The sequence below is a fragment of the Hippoglossus hippoglossus genome, chromosome 5, assembly GCF_009819705.1.
Source record: "Hippoglossus hippoglossus isolate fHipHip1 chromosome 5, fHipHip1.pri, whole genome shotgun sequence".
Taxonomy (NCBI): Eukaryota; Metazoa; Chordata; class Actinopteri; order Pleuronectiformes; family Pleuronectidae; genus Hippoglossus; species Hippoglossus hippoglossus.
This window is the reverse complement of record NC_047155.1, coordinates 2,509,136-2,526,270: the sequence shown is the minus strand read 5'-3', so window position 1 is coordinate 2,526,270 and position 17,135 is coordinate 2,509,136. Positions and strand designations below refer to the sequence as shown.

Sequence of the window (17,135 nt, the reverse complement as noted above, 5' to 3'; positions counted from 1 at the left end):
GACCGCCACCCTTCTCCTCTGAGAGGATTCGTGGAAAAGAGGAATCGGAAAGAGGCTGGACACCCTTCTCCTCTCGAGGATGGCGTAGAAAGAGAAGCGGTGTGCTCCTCTCGAAGAGGTGTCTGGAAAGAGAATGAAGAGAGGGTAGACATGGCCTTATATTGGCCTGGTGACCTCACAGATCATGGGGCCCAGAGTGACCAATAGGAGTTGAAGCTTTTCGTTTCCACACCTCTGTGTGACGTTGCCGCACCCTGGGAGACCCTGCTCTGGTTTTCTCCAGAACAAAGGACATGCGGCCTTAGGCTTTTGACTATACATGTAGGCCGAACTGTTGTTCACAAATACCATGTCCCAACACTAAAATATATTAAAATGTGTGTGTGCCATACACCAGGGCTACAGCTGGTTTAAAAGTCCGACCGCTGAGGGGACAATGATCTTAAAGATGACAGAAATAGAAGCATGACCACACATTAAAATAATAAAACTAGAATTAGGTAAAATCATGGAATGCAGTTCGATAAAAGGAGGTTTTAGGTTTTGATTTAAAGGAAGTCACCGACTCAGCCGGCTGCATTTCCTCAGGCAGGTTGTTCCACAGTCTCTGAACCTTATTTCTAAAACTCTGTCTTAGTGTTTAGCTGAGAATCTGTATCAGTTCAAAGTCTCCTGCCAGAGGATCTCAAGGATTAAAGATCTGTGATAAACTGAGCAGTCAGAGCATTGAGAGTTTTACAAGTCATTTAAAGAAGCTTCAACTGGTTAGAAACTGAGAGTCAGTGTAAAGAGGCTAAAACCAGGCTGACGTGTTCCAACCTGTTGACTCTGGTTAGAATCCTGGCAGCAGAGTTCTGTTCTGTCTGAGGAGGCTCCTCACTTTTCTATAGAGACAAATAAAAAGACTGTTGCACTAATTATTCACCTAAATACATCACCTGGCTTTATTATAAAGTTTAAAAAGTTGTTTGCAGAGTAACACAATATTTAAAGAAGTGTCATGTACTGTGTGAATGAAATGTTTAAATACTCTGAAAACACGAAATAATTAAAAACACATCAAATGAATTTCTTCATAACTTTATTAAAATCCCAACAAAATTAAAATAAAAACAAAAACAATTAAGGAAAGGAATTTAAATCCTTAATGATGAATTCAAATCAGATGAAAAAACAAAGCAATCGTCCAGATGTTAATGATATTATCCATTAAATCTAAAGTGATTACATGTGTAATATTCGGACACCGACCCCCAACGTTATCCTCTCACACCCACAGGTGGATTAATACATAGATTAGTGATTTATCTTCAGTTCAGGGTCTGTGTGGGTGGAGGTGGAGCACGTGGAACATGGTGACCAGCAAACACTCACACACACCGTATCTGGACGTTTCCTAACGCTCCTCGTTTATTGCTAACATACGCTCCAACGTTAACACCCGGCTGTACGGCGACTATCCTGTCATACATGAATCCAACAGAGGCCACTGGCACCTGAACAGTCACTCATGAGTTTGGAGAAGCTCCTGCACGGTCCATGCTTTGCAAATGACTAAAGGATATAATGGTCTTTGGTATCTGGGCAACGCAGAATGTCTTGAAGGTACATTACACTTTACTACTGTTACAATGTATTAATTAGATTAATAAACATATTAATGTTTCCATAAATGAATGAATCGATGGACTGTCTGTATCTGACTGATGTTTTCTGTTGGGATCAACTGCTTCACACCAAAGTCTGTTAAAGTCTCTGAGGATTAAAACACTCACACAGCTTCAGTCTCCAGACTCTCCTCGTCTCTTACGTCTGTTCTTGCAGTTGTATTTTCAAGCGTCATTAAATTATTCTATACATTTGACTGTAAATCACACTGTATGAAAGTGTGTGTGAATGCGTGAAAGGGAAAACTGTGCTGTAAAGCGCTTTGAGTGGTGAAGGATAGAAAAGATCTATACAATTACACATCATTTACTGTTGGACCAAACCTACTTTTACCATTGACTGAGCAACCAGCTTTCTGTCAGTTGGCTTTCTCCTCCTGGCTTCCTAGATCCTTGCAGTACCTGTACATCACCTGTGGGTGTTAATGAGTCAGGGAGCAGCATCGAATACTTATCTCTGGTGTCCCTGTGAAACTCAAGCTCATTGTTGTTTTGGCAACAACACAGAATCCAGTAGGTCAGCCAATCAGGGTTTAGAGGGTTATAGGTTTGCCTGTGGATGTTGACAAAAATCCTATTGAGTCGTCCAAACTCAGGAGCCACATCCCAAACCTGCGTCTGTGTATGATCACTCTTATCTTTAACATGTTCTGTCAATGCAACCAACTCTGCTGTCTGTGCAGAGGAATTCTAGGATTGTGTATTGCACAAATTGTTCGACGTATTACCAATTGCTGGGTCTCTTGAGGCTGAGCTGTCCACAAACAGTTCCAAATCTGCATTGGCCATTGGTGTGACCCTTTAAGTCTTCGAGAGAACAAGCTTCAGTTATTACTGCAACACAATCATGTGGCTGTCCGTCACATGATGTGTGGAGGAGAGGGGTTAAGAACAGTGCATTGGCATTTCAAGCAAAACTGGTGAATCTGAGAAGCTCAGCTGTTGGAATAATTGATGTTATACCAACAATGTCAAGTCAGCATAACCTACAGTGTCACATGATGCTGTCATAGATAGTCAGCGGCTGCTGCAGCTTCAAGAGAAGTTGGAACTGTGATCACAACAGAGTCAAGTTTTGAGGAAAAGTAGGCGTCAGGTCTGTCGTCCCCCATGGTCCTTTATGAGTGATACTGTCGGTCTGGGATGGCCGGGTCTGAAAGGCCAAGCTAGCATCAGCTAAATACGTTTTTTCTTAAACTTTATCTTTTGTGACGGCCGTCTGGATGGTGCCGAGTTCAGATCAGGATCCGGTTTGAGACAGAGACATTTATGAAACTGTCCCTGATGTCAGCTTCTTATTGACCGGATGTTTGTGAGTCCCAGCCTGTGTCAATTTTAGGCCCGACCTTGGTGCGAGGGCTTTTCATCTGCCACTTGCACAAAATATCTGAGTGCAAGCAACACAATATCTGAGTGTATATCTGTGACCATCCGATCCTTCTGTTTTAACACTGTATGTTGACTTTGTATGTTGAATTTGTATGTTGACTTTGTATGTTGACAGTCGAAAATAAAGTTTGTTAAAGGAGGAGACAAAGACATATCCTGACTGGGAGGAGCTGGTTGTGTTTGAGGAAGAAGTTGTTGTTGGTGTTTCAGGATTTACTGCATTTCACAGCGGCCTGTTCACACTTGGTGTTAAGAGGAGCTTTCAGTGAGAGGCAGAGTGTGTTATCCTTCATTCACAACATACAGTAACAATTAAAGTCAAATCAAATAGATGCATTTAATAATAAGAAATCAGATCTTTATTCATAAAGCACATCTCAGAACATGCTTTACAAATGATTAAAGGATATAATGGTCTTTGGTATCAGGGCAACACAGAATGTCTTGAAGGTACATTACACTTTATTACTGTTATAATGTATTAATTAGATTAATAAACATATTAATGCCTGAAATAAAGTGCAGTTGATCTGTTGGACATGTTGACGCTCTGAGTTCATTGATCATTTCATCAGTAAAGTCTGTTCAGTGACTCTTGTTCAGTGATTTCATGGACACACAATCAGTTTGTTTCACCTCCATCTCACATGTGGAAAAGACAAGAACAAATAATCAGCTCATTGATGAGGATCAGGATCAACACAGGTTCTAAAACATCACAGAACCTGATTTCTACATTGATTTAGAAAACAACAGCAACATTAGTTCTTTCAAACACATTCATGTCAGTGTAATTATAGATTTCTGTCTTTACAAAGTGAGAACTAAATATGTGTGATAAAGGAAGGTCAGTGTTTGATTGACAGCTGATCTCTGTGCGGAGCAGAAACGTCACCACGACGAACTTTGATCAACAAACATGGAGACAAAAGAAGTTAAAGATTTAAACACAGAATCTAAATCACTGCTTTTAATGACTCGAGTCTATTTGAGTTTACACAACTCAACTGTGGATCCATAACCAGCCGCAACTCCAGCATAGAGAGGCTGAGTGAATGTGGTCTGGACTCTGTGGAGGCGAGTCATGGTGTCAGAGACTCTGTAGAAGGACAGAACACCTGCACTGTGATCCAGGTACACTCCTACTCTGGAGGACTGAGGACCTGACACTGGAGTCCTGATGCTGTTGTAATAAAATTCATATCTGTTTTCATAACAATATAATGACCAAGATTTATCATTGAATCCAAATCTACATTCATCTGAGTCTCCTGCTCTGCTGATATCCTTGTATGTGACTGCTACACCAACTGCTCTCACCCCCACCTCCACCTCCCAGTAACAACGTCCAGTCAGACTCTCTCTACTCAGGACCTGACGCCAAACAGTGAATCTGTCTGGGTGATTAGAATAAGACTGATCTTCACTCGTACGTGTTACTTTTTTGTTTCCCTCAGATAATAACAGATCTTTGTGTGCTGTGTTTGGATCCAGTGTGATTTCCTGTGAATATTTTAAGAAGTCAGCTCTGGTCTCTGGCTCTGGTTGTGGCAGTAAAACATCCACTTGAGACACAATCTGTAAAATCTCTGTCTCTGTCTCACTCAGAATGTCCTGTAGTCGACCTCTGACCTGTGACACAGCTGCTGTCACGTCCTCAAAGTACCTCAGAGGACGGATCCTGATGCTGGATGAGTGTGTAGATTCACTGAGTGGTGACAGTGAGGGGTAGTTGTGTAGAAACTGGTTGTGATCCTCTGTGTCTGAGAGCTGCTTCAGTTCATGGTCTTTCCTCTTCAGCTCAGTGATCTCCTGCTCCAGTCTCTCCTGAAGCTCTCTGACTCGACTCACTTCAGTTACCTCCTGGGATCTGATCTGCTGCTTCACATCAGAGCTTCTTTTCTGCAGCAGACGGATCAGCTCAGTGAAGATCTTCTCACTGTCCTCCACTGCTTTATCAGCAGAGCCATTGACGGCCTCCTCCTCCTGTTGAAGCAGCTTCACATCTTTCTCTGTGTCCTGGACTCTCTGCTGGATTGTTTGTCTCCTCAGCCCGAGCTCTCTCTGCCTCTCAGTCCTTTCTGCTGCAGCTGACACTGTGTCGTGGTCTTTATGTTCATCCATAGAGCAGAGATAACAGATACACTGTTGGTCAGTGCGGCAGAATATCTTCATCACCTCATCGTGACGAGAGCAGATGTTCTCCTGGAGCTTCTCCGAGGGCTCCACCAGCTTGTGCTTCTTCAATGGAGCTGACTGAAGATGAGGCTGGAGGTGTTTTTCACAATAAGAGGCCAAACAATCCAAACAGGACTTGAGAGCTTTCAGTTTTCTCCCAGTGCAGAAATCACAGGCCACATCTTCAGGTCCAGCATAGCAGTGATCAGCAGGAGCAGCTTGGAGTCCAGTCTTCTTCAGCTCCTCCACTAAATCAGCTAACATGGTGCTTTTCCCCAGGACAGGCCTCGGTGTGAAGGTCTGTCTACACTGAGGGCAGCTGTAGCTTCCTCTCTCCTCCTCTTTGTCCCAGTGGGTGTTAATACAGCTCATACAGTAGCTGTGTCCACAGACAGTAGTCACCGGATCCTTCAGTAGATCCAGACAGATCGAACAGCAGAATCTTTCTCTGTCCAGTTGAATTTCTTGCTGCGCCATTTCAGCTGGTGTCAGAGACTGTAGAACAGTTTCACTCCCTCTGAGCAGAAATAGATCTCTGCTCCTCCCCCTCTCGTTCACTCCCTGCAGTGACTCATCTCCCACAGTTCACAGCTTGTTGTTCACTGGTCCTTACACTTACACACCTGTGAAGGGAGGAGACACAGACACATCCTGACTGGGAGGAGCTGGTTGTGTTTGAGGAAGAAGTTGTTGGTTTTTTCAGGATTTACTGCATTTCACTACGATGAGCTGTTGGAGAGTTTTTTATCTGTGTTATCACATTTCAAAGTGAATAGTTGCTCTGGGAACTGTCACATTCAGCTCACAACAGCACAGGTTGTAAGATTCACATTTTTCAAAGTTTCCAGAAAAGTTAACGAATCTTTTCAATGGAATAAAAAACAACTTACAAAGGGCTTCACAAATGAAAAACACAAGTAAAAATACATTAAAACACACGTATGAAAGAGTAAAAGTATAACAACACTACAGGTGACAGAAATGTAATCATGACCACACTTTAAAAACTAGAATTAGATCAAATCGTGGTACGATAACAGCACGTTTGAAGGTTGGATTTAAAGGAAGCTTCTGACTCAGCCTGCTATATTTCCTCAGGTTGTTTCACAGTCTCAGACTCTTATTTCTAAAACTCTGTCCCCCTCAGTGTTAAGCTGAGCTGTTACAACAGCACATGCTGGACCTGATGTCCAAGGACAACCTGATCGTGCCCATCCTGGAGGAGGAGGTGCAGAACACGTCATCAGCCGGGGAGAGCGAGGCCTGAGATGCAGCTGCTGCCATAAGGGAGTCGTGTGAAAACATAATATCTACACATTATAGAGGAGACGCATTCACACACACACACACGAATATATATGTGTACACATTACACACACTACAGTGTATTAAGGCTCCTGTCCAGTAACACTGTTCATGTCCCTCCTCCCCTGTCACCTGTGTCTATCTCAAAGGACGTGAAGTTAAAGAGCGGGAGCAGAGTTCAGTCACTTCTGCAGGACGACATATTTTCAGTTTCACTCTCTGTTCCTTCAGATTCAGGCCGTGTCTCTGGAAACATCTCCGCTCCAACACCTCTCCTCTGTCTTTATTGTTCTTTAAGCAGCTGGATTTGCAAAAAAAACCAAAACTACGTAACCATGGTGACCTGTATTGTTGACGAAGGCACACACACTGACAGCCCCCCCCCTTCTGTATATAACCCCCCCCTCTCTCTTTCTCTTAATCCACTGTCATATTTTCTGATGGTGCTTCACTTTCTGTGTCTGCTTCTGTTCTGTTTGCTTGTGTTGCCTACCAGCCTGTTTTTGGGGGTGTCCCATGAAACGGATCTCTAAATTAGCCGGCTCACGTAATAATGCTATTCAAACACTTTGTAGGTGTGTGGCTTGTGTGGTAGTGAACAAAGAAAACCTTTCTCTCTCTCTCTCTAGCTTCGTACGTGTACTAGCAGTCAGGTGTTCCGTCTCCTCGGTCTCCGAGGCGACGTCTCGGAGTGTGTAGGAGGCTTTTGGCTAACTCTGATCCTGCTCTGTGACATGCCCCCGTTTAATACCGTGTGAAATGTGCCTGATACTCCGCTTCCCTTGACTCGACGCTGCTGTATGCCGGTTTCTACCAATCGAAACATTCGACCAGTAAATGCCTCGAGGAAGTTCTGACTATCGGCAACATTTAAGTATCTGAGCACAACCTCCCGTCTTTTACCCCCTCCCTCATTAAGTTATTTTGTGGGAGGAGTCTTGTCAGTCCAACCCACCTTTTTTTTTTTTAATGGACTACAACATTTTGTTACTGTCGACATTTACATGATGTCTGTTAATAAAAAAGACCTATTATTCAGACTGGTGGTTTTTATATTACTGAGGTTACATCCACACTTTATCTCCAAACATTTGTGTGAATGTACGGAAACAAACTGACGTGAAACTTAAAGTTAAACTTGAAAAATAAAAGAGGCAAAATGTACAAAGTCAACATTAATACTGACATTTATTAAACCTGATGATGAATACATCATATACATATAACCATGGTCACATAACCACTTTGAACCCGTCACTCACTGGAAAATCTCAAATATACTTTAACTGGACAGAAAATCTAATTATTCTGATTGTAAAATAATCATTTAAAAAATTAAAAAAACCAAAGTAGTTTTCAAATAGGATCAATCAGTGTTTTTTGGTCACATGATTAACAGTTGATTGAATATCATCGTATGAAACATCTGACGACTTCAATGATGAATTATTAGCTGCAGCTTCCTCTCAAAAATAAAGTAACGTGCATCACAATTAGTTCAAACCCAAATTTGCAGTTGAGTGAAAATGTCTTTAGATATTTACAACATTGTCCCTTTCATAGCATTAAAAGACAAGATTTAACATTTGCTCTCCTGACATATTGTCAATGATGGATGATTTAATATTTTCTAAACTCGGCTCTGTCTGTTGTCGCATCTATAGGATATTCTCTCATATTTGACAAGTATGAGGTAGGTGTCATTAGAAAAGGCTTCTGTTCGGCTAGTAATGAATGCAGTGCTTTTTGGACGTCTGTGGCTGAGGGAGTAAAACTGTCGTCCTCTAACCAGAAGGTTGGCGGCTCGATCCCAGTCTTCCCCATCTGCATGCCGATATGTTCTTGGGCAAGATGCTGAACCCCAGATTGCCCCTCATAGGATGAAAAGTGCTGCCCATAGATGCACTGTATGAATGTGTCTGTGAACGGGGGAATGTGAAACTGATCTGTAAAGCGCTTTGAGTTGTCATCAAGACTAAAAAAGCGCTATATAAATACAAACCATTTATTGTGGGGATCATTCTGCCAAGCGAAATGCTAATTGTGGGATTTTTTTGGTTTTAATTTGCTGATATAGTCCAGTTATAAAACACTTCACGTTTCCAGACCCTACAGAAAGAGATGATGTGACAAATCAGACATTCTATTTTTTAATGATATCCCCAAACTTGGGTCTGGACAGTTTCTGGAGTTTACTTTTCATATATGCAAAACACAGCAGGATATTATCCAGGTCAGATGTGTTCACAATAGCAACAGGGATCAGAACATTATTGAAAATATCCAGGTGAGCGGTGGCTCTGCGTAGAGCAGCAGGAGGCAGGACATGACGGATGACGTGGTTTTTTTTATGAGCCCATAGACACCGAAGTTGGCCCCTATTGCTAAATGCTCTTGAATCTTGTCTTTCTTTCCAAGTTTACAACTTCATTTGTGTTTTCTACATGTATGGTTCCTCATTTTAATCCTGGGATATTTATATTGTTCCAATTTTACGTCTGTCGCCTGTTACAGACGTCATCAACACGCTCACCCGCTATCTTTTCCAGCTGTATTTTCACAAGGACTAACTTAGGGTCTGGGAGGAAAAGTTCCAGAAAATGTCTGGAACAACAGACGAGTACATTTGCTTTCTCAAACACAGCCCCTTGGAAAGATTTCAGGAAAATGTCTGGATTCCAGTGCATGTCTGAAACACTCGTATGAGTGTTTAGCTGCTTTCACATACAGACCAGAACTGGAAGCAGTTTGTTAAATAAATCTTCATTTTATTCTACTATTATTGTATTGTTATATGCAGATTTCTGCATTTTCATTGAAATGAAGATAAAATCTGCTGCTTCTTTGTTCGGTTTATTGGTAGGTGTCAGTCAACCAATGTCAAGGTGCATACTACTACTTTGCATTTATCACATAGGGCAATAAGAGATACCATGTGATAAATGCAATAGAATTAGTTGAACCAACAAGGTGGTCAAGGTGTATATTACCACATGGCTTTCAACTAAAGGCCAGACTGAAGGCCGTTGGCTATGACCTTTAACATGCCTTTGATGAGTGGTGGTAATATCCTAAGATGTTGGTTGCCACTCGCCTACAAACCAAACTAAGAAGAGGATTAATTAAGAAGAGCTTGTAAGACTTGCAATAAATAGATACGATTTTAGTTTCTGAGTTTCTTAGAAGATTCAGCTTCACAATGGATACATCTACTGAATTGGAGCTACCTGACATAACAGTCAAAGCTATTCAGCCGCACATTGATAATGTCTTCACCAAGCTTACTGCGGACGAGTGGAGGCAGTTAAAATTAGGGGCACCGAACAATGCCACAAAGTTTCTGTTGGCAGAACTTGTGATGAACATGACATCGACTGTGTCCTCCAAACTGCTAACGACTCTTGGATATGACGGCATGTCCGTGACTGTAGAAAAGGTCTTGTCCAGTCTGGAAGACGCACTCTGCCACAGTTTAGCACCGGGCAGCTCAACCAGCTCTGAGAGTTTGGATCAATTCACAGAGTTGTTTGCAGAGGAGGTGACAGAGAGGGTCAACGCCAGCCTGCATTCCAACTCCACCAGCACAGAATCCGCTGGACCGCCACAGTGTCACCAGACCATACCCAACAAACTCGAGAAAATGGTCAGTTGTCTTTGCAAAGTGTTGAAGAAATCTGCTTGTGACATCGAGGGCTCGTTCAAGCCAAGACTGCATAGTCAAAGGACATTTGATCTTTTAAACAAGCTTCCTCGGGGTAAAACAACCTCAACCTCTTCAGACAGTGACAGAGCATCATCCTCAGAATCATCAGTCCGCAGCAGTGACTATAGGACAAGTGAGGCCGTCCAGGAAATCATCGGGAAGGAGGTGAGCGACATCATCGAGCCCCTTGTGGACGAAATGTCAGAATCTGACCTGAGTGGGCTGATATCTGAATCTTCTCTGGAGTTTAAAGCTGCTGCAGATGAAATCTATCAGATAATTAGTGAAGAGGAGAGCGTCAGATCATCTGATTCGAGTAGAGGCTCCAAATCCTCAAAGAGCCACAAGAAGTGTTGGAAAGGAGTGGGGAAGAGGATCAAGAAGCTTTTTGCAAAGTGTTTGGCCACAGCATCGATGCTCAAGATGGGGACACAAGTCAGGAAGAAGTTCAGTAAGGAGACCCAAGTCCAGAGCAGTGAGTCAGTCAAGTCTCTGATGGATAGTGTGGAGTCTCTGCTTCTGACAGAGACCAAGGACAGAGTTTCACCTGCAAACGCCCCCGTCCTTACCGATGTCCTCTATAGGTACGTCACAACTGACAGTTTAGTGGCGAGTCCAGCTGAAGTGACGAAAGTGTCTGTTCCTAAGTCCCACAAACAGATGTACGCGGACATAAAGGAGAGAGTGATGAATTTCCTGCCATTGATGAACTGGTGGTTCTCAAAACAGGCCGGTGACTACACCAAGAGGGTGACCTCCGCTTTAATGGAGATTGAGCCCATCGTAGGATCTCCAGTCTCAGAGATCAACATTGCAACGGAACGGGCAGAGCCCCGCAAAAAGATGTATGTCAATCTCGTCATTGACCAGTTCGTCACTCGAGTGTTTGCAAAGTCCAAAGTGAACTTGTTCGGTGACGAATCAATACACCTCACTCAATACCTGTTTGAAAAAACATGGGCCGAAGTCCAGGACATTGACTTAGACACTGTCCCCAGATATAATCAATGTCCTCCACAAGGCGGTGTTCAAGGACCTGTGTAAGATGTGGGACTGTCCGGAAACGCTGCTGCTTTCCATTTATGGAAAAGAACCAGAGGTCGAGAAAAGAATCGCCGCCTCTATGGAAAGCCACATGTCCAAAAAACCCGGCAGAATGTCCAGATTCTTCTCCTCTTTGAGCAGATTCTTTAAACGGTAGAAATGCTATTGCTCTAAATGAGGACGAACATACGTGTCTTCTGCTGAAGGGGTGTGGATTCACTCTGGGAGCTCCAGTTTACCACATCCAAACAAAAAAAAAAGTCTGCATGAAATGTTTTCTGTAACCATTTTCTGTCACAACTGTTAGAAAAGAATAAAAAAATCACAGTCACAGAAGTTGTCCTCTTGGTGTGAAAGCAGCCAGTGTGTGAGGAGGACCATGCAGGAAAGAGGGGGGGAGAAGGGGGAGCACGGGGGGGGGGGGTCTGCTTCATTAGAACCGAGCTTTGGTCCCATGAGCTCTTTTCGCGCGCGTGTGTGTGTGTGTGTGTGTGTGTGTGTGTGTGTGTGTGTCACACCCTCTGCCCAGTGGTTGTAGCTATTTCCTGAACCTTGATTTCAGAGTGCAGATACAAACAGTGTTTTGACGTGGAGCCTGAACACTGAACTTTCACATACACAACAAGCACAACAACAAAGAGTGAGGCGGACACGCCCACCAACTCCCTGCAACAACTCCACACACTGGACCAACAGTAGCTTTCCATCCACAGACCTCTCTGCCAGTACTCATGAAGAAATGTGGGTTTGTTTTAACAGCAGCTTCTCTACTCTACTCAAACATGTGCCCATCACAACAACACACACACTTCCTGATCTCTGATCTGTTTTTTTATTTTAAGAAAAGTACAGCATGAAACACAACTCGTCCAGATTTACTTTCTGTTTCTCGTTGTTGTGCTTACTTGAATTTAAGAGTTTGAGCCCAGGACCTCCTGCTGCGTTCTTCACGTGTGAAAGACGATCGCCAGAGAAAGTCTAGTCCCAAGTCTTCTTCTCCTTCTTTATTCGGTTTATTGGCAGGTGACAACCAACGTCAAGGTGCATTACCGCCCTCTACTGTGTGTGTCAATATCCTACTTCCTCTTCTTCCCCATTCGGTAGCGTATCTCTTATTACCCTTGATATTTGATAGCTTCTCCTTCGTTCAGTTGAGTGGCGGGTGACAACCTCCTGTGTTGGAGTGTATATCAGAGTTATCTAGCTCATATTAAATCAGTTTGTCCAATCCTGTCTCCCTCAGCTAATGGAACATACTCCCTATTCCAAAGGTAACTACTATTTCCAAGCTTAGTTCTTCCTCTCTGCTTTGCACTTTTCCTCTTGAGCTTTACTCGTTCTCGAACACACTTATTAAAGTGAAGCATTACATGCTCAACTGACTCTTCTATAAAATATTTTGTGCGGGGGGGTTCAACACACAGTGGAAGGCGGTAATGCACCTTGACGTTGGTTGCTACCCGCCAATAAACCAAACAGAGAAGAAGAAGAGGCTCGGACATCCTCCGCAATTCATGACTGAAAACGCCCTTAAAATAACAATGCCTTTGAACAAGAGGCTGGGCTTTCTATTAGAGTCACAATCTTTTTGTGGCTTTGATCTACAACATTATTTGAGATCTTTAAAATTGTCTTTGGTTCTTTATCATGTGTTTGATGTGTCTATATGACTCATGGTTGGAAGAAGATACCCTTCATGTTCCATATCAAGGGCGTTTTGTACTACCTGGTCAGCAGCGCTAAGTGGAAAGACACGGATCGAATAGACCAGAACCCAGATATGGAGGAGACTGCAGTACAGACATTCACCATGGATACATCTGATGCATTGGAGCTTCCCAGCATGACAGTTGAAACTATTCGCATGCAGATTGAGGATCTTTATAGCAAGTTGACTGCGGAGCAGTGGGAACTGTTAAAATCAGAAACACCAGACAACATCACAAGGTTTCTGTTGGCAGAACTTTTTCTGAACATGACTTTGTCTGTGTCCTCAGACCTGATCACAGCACATGGACACAACGACTTTCCCTTTACTGCGGAGAGTATCCAGTCCAGTCTGGGAGATGCTCTCCGTCAGAGTTTAGCACCGGGCAGCTTAAAAAAGTCTGTGAGTTTGGATCAACTCACTGAGTTGGTTGCAGAGGAGATAACAGAGAGGGTCAATTACCGCCGGTCTGAGTGCTCCACCAGCGGACGCTCCACCAGCGGACGCTCCACCAGCGGATGCTCCACCAGCGGTTGCTCCACCAGACTGCCACAGTGTCACCAGACCACAGCCAACAAACTTGAGAAAATGGTCAATTGTGTTTGCAAAGTGTTGAAGAAATCTGCCGGCGACATCGAGGGCTCGTTCAAGCCGAAACTACGCAGTGAAAAGACATTTGAGCTGATAAACGAGTTCCCTAGGGGGAAACCAATCTCTTCAAGCACTGACTCTTCATCAAGCAGTTCTCGCTCTGACAGACGAACATCCTCAGAATCATCAGTCCGCAGCAGTGACTATAGGACAAGTGAGGCCGTCCAGGAAATCATCGGGAAGGAGGTGAGCGACATCATCGAGCCCCTTGTGGACGAAATGTCAGAATCTGACCTGAGTGGGCTGATATCTGAATCTTCTCTGGAGTTTAAAGCTGCTGCAGATGAAATCTATCAGATAATTAGTGAAGAGGAGAGCGTCAGATCATCTGATTCGAGTAGAGGCTCCAAATCCTCAAAGAGCCACAAGAAGTTTTGGAAAGGAGTGGGGAAGAGGATCAAGAAGCTTTTTGCAAAGTTTTTGGCCACAGCATCGATGCTCAAGATGGGGACACAAGTCAGGAAGAAGTTCAGTAAGGAGACCCAAGTCCAGAGCAGTGAGTCAGTCAAGTCTCTGATGGATAGTGTGGAGTCTCTGCTTCTGACAGAGACCAAGGACAGAGTTTCACCTGCAAACGCCCCCGTCCTTACCGATGTCCTCTATAGGTACGTCACAACTGACCCTTTAGTGGCGAGTCCAGCTGAAGTGACGAAAGTGTCTGTTCCTAAGTCCCACAAACGGATGTACGCGGACATAAAGGAGAGAGTGATGAATTTCCTGCCATTGATGAACTGGTGGTTCTCAAAACAGGCCGGTGACTACACCAAGAGGGTGACCTCCGCTTTAATGGAGATTGAGCCCATCGTAGGATCTCCGGTCTCAGAGATCAACAGTGCAACAGAACGGGCAGAGCCCCGCAAAAAGATGTATGTCAATCTCGTCATTGACCAGTTCGTCACTCGAGTGTTTGCAAAGTCCAAAGTGAACTTGTTCTGTGACGAATCAATACACCTCACTCAATACCTGTTTGAAAAAACATGGGCCGAAGTCCATGACATTGACTTAGACATGTCCCCAGATATAATCAATGTCCTCCACAAGGCGGTGTTCAAGGACCTGTGTAAGATGTGGGACTGTCCGGAAACGCTGCTGCTTTCCATTTATGGAAAAGAACCAGAGGTCGAGAAAAGAATCGCCGCCTCTATGGAAAGCCACATGTCCAAAAAACCCGGCAGAATGTCCAGATTCTTCTCCTCTTTGAGCAGATTCTTTAAACGGTAGAAATGCTATTGCTCTAAATGAGGACGAATATACGTGTCTTCTGCTGAAGGGGTGTGGATTCACTCTGGGAGCTCCAGTTTACCACATCCAAACAAAAAAAAAAGTCTGCATGAAATGTTTTCTGTAACCATTTTCTGTCACAACTGTTAAAAAAGAATTAAAAAATAAGAAGATGAGTCGCAGAAGTTGTCCTCTTGGTGTGAAAGCAGCCAGTGTGTGAGGAGGACCATGCAGGAAAGAGGGGGGGAGAAGGGGGAGCACGGGGGGGGGGGGGGGGGTCTGCTTCATTAGAACCGAGCTTTGGTCCCATGAGCTCTTTTCGCGTGTGTGTGTGTGTGTGTGTGTGTGTGTGTGTGTGTGTGTGTGTGTGTCACACCCTCTGCCCAGTGGTCGTAGCTATTTCCTTTAAATTCCTGAACCTTGATTTCAGAGTGCAGATACAAACAGTGTTTTGACGTGGAGCCTGAACACTGAACTTTCACATACACAACAAGCACAACAACAAAGAGTGAGGCGGACACGCCCACCAACTCCCTGCAACAACTCCACACACTGACAACAGTAGCTTTCCATCCACAGACCTCTCTGCCAGTACTCATGAAGAAATGTGGGTTTGTTTTAACAGCAGCTTCTCTACTCTACTCAAACATGTGCCCATCACAACAACACACACACTTCCTGATCTCTGATCTGTTTTTTTATTTTAAGAAAAGTACAGCATGAAACACAACTCGTCCAGATTTACTTTCTGTTTCTCGTTGTTGTGCTTCCTTGAATTTAAGAGTTTGAGCCCAGGACCTCCTGCTGCGTTCTTCACGTGTGAAAGACGATCGCCAGAGAAAGTCTAGTCCCAAGTCTTCTTCTCCTTCTTTATTCGGTTTATTGGCAGGTGACAACCAACGTCAAGGTGCATTACCGCCCTCTACTGTGTGTGTCAATATCCTACTTCCTCTTCTTCCCCATTCGGTAGCGTATCTCTTATTACCCTTGATATTTGATAGCTTCTCCTTCGTTCAGTTGAGTGGCGGGTGACAACCTCCTGTGTTGGAGTGTATATCAGAGTTATCTAGCTCATATTAAATCAGTTTGTCCAATCCTGTCTCCCTCAGCTAATGGAACATACTCCCTATTCCAAAGGTAACTACTATTTCCAAGCTTAGTTCTTCCTCTCTGCTTTGCACTTTTCCTCTTGAGCTTTACTCGTTCTCGAACACACTTATTAAAGTGAAGCATTACATGCTCAACTGACTCTTCTATAAAATATTTTGTGCGGGGGGGTTCAACACACAGTGGAAGGCGGTAATGCACCTTGACGTTGGTTGCTACCCGCCAATAAACCAAACAGAGAAGAAGAAGAGGCTCGGACATCCTCCGCAATTCATGACTGAAAACGCCCTTAAAATAGCAATGCCTTTGAACAAGAGGCTGGGCTTTCTATTAGAGTCACACTCTTTTGGTGGCTTTGATCTACAACATTATTTGAGATCTTTAAAATTGTCTTTGGTTCTTTATCATGTGTTTGATGTGTCTATATGACTCATGGTTGGAAGAAGATACCCTTCATGTTCCATATCAAGGGCGTTTTGTACTACCTGGTCAGCAGCGCTAAGTGGAAAGACACGGATCGAATAGACCAGAACCCAGATATGGAGGAGACTGCAGAACAGACATTCACCATGGATACATCTGATGCATTGGAGCTTCCCAGCATGACAGTTGAAACTATTCGCATGCAGATTGAGGATCTTTATAGCAAGTTGACTGCGGAGCAGTGGGAACTGTTAAAATCAGAAACACCAGACAACATCACAAGGTTTCTGTTGGCAGAACTTTTTCTGAACATGACTTTGTCTGTGTCCTCAGACCTGATCACAGCACATGGACACAACGACTTTCCCTTTACTGCGGAGAGTATCCAGTCCAGTCTGGGAGACGCTCTCCGTCAGAGTTTAGCACCGGGCAGCTTAAAAAAGTCTGTGAGTTTGGATCAACTCACTGAGTTGGTTGCAGAGGAGATAACAGAGAGGGTCAATTACCGCCGGTCTGAGTGCTCCACCAGCGGACGCTCCACCAGCGGACGCTCCACCAGCGGATGCTCCACCAGCGGTTGCTCCACCAGACTGCCACAGTGTCACCAGACCACAGCCAACAAACTTGAGAAAATGGTCAATTGTGTTTGCAAAGTGTTGAAGAAATCTGCCGGCGACATCGAGGGCTCGTTCAAGCCGAAACTACGCAGTGAAAAGACATTTGAGCTGATAAACGAGTT

The 17,135-nt window shown here is 43.9% G+C and overlaps 1 protein-coding gene across 1 annotated transcript; it reads right to left on the bottom strand.

Moving 5' to 3' along the window:
• Positions 1-3,928: 3,928 nt before the first annotated feature.
• On the bottom strand, positions 3,929-5,711 carry LOC117761389 (tripartite motif-containing protein 16-like). Its single transcript, XM_034585232.1, has one exon. It carries the CDS (start codon positions 5,709-5,711, stop codon positions 4,041-4,043), a length of 1,671 nt encoding a protein of 556 aa, XP_034441123.1. The 3' UTR covers positions 3,929-4,040.
• Between the last annotated feature and the right edge of the window lie 11,424 nt (positions 5,712-17,135).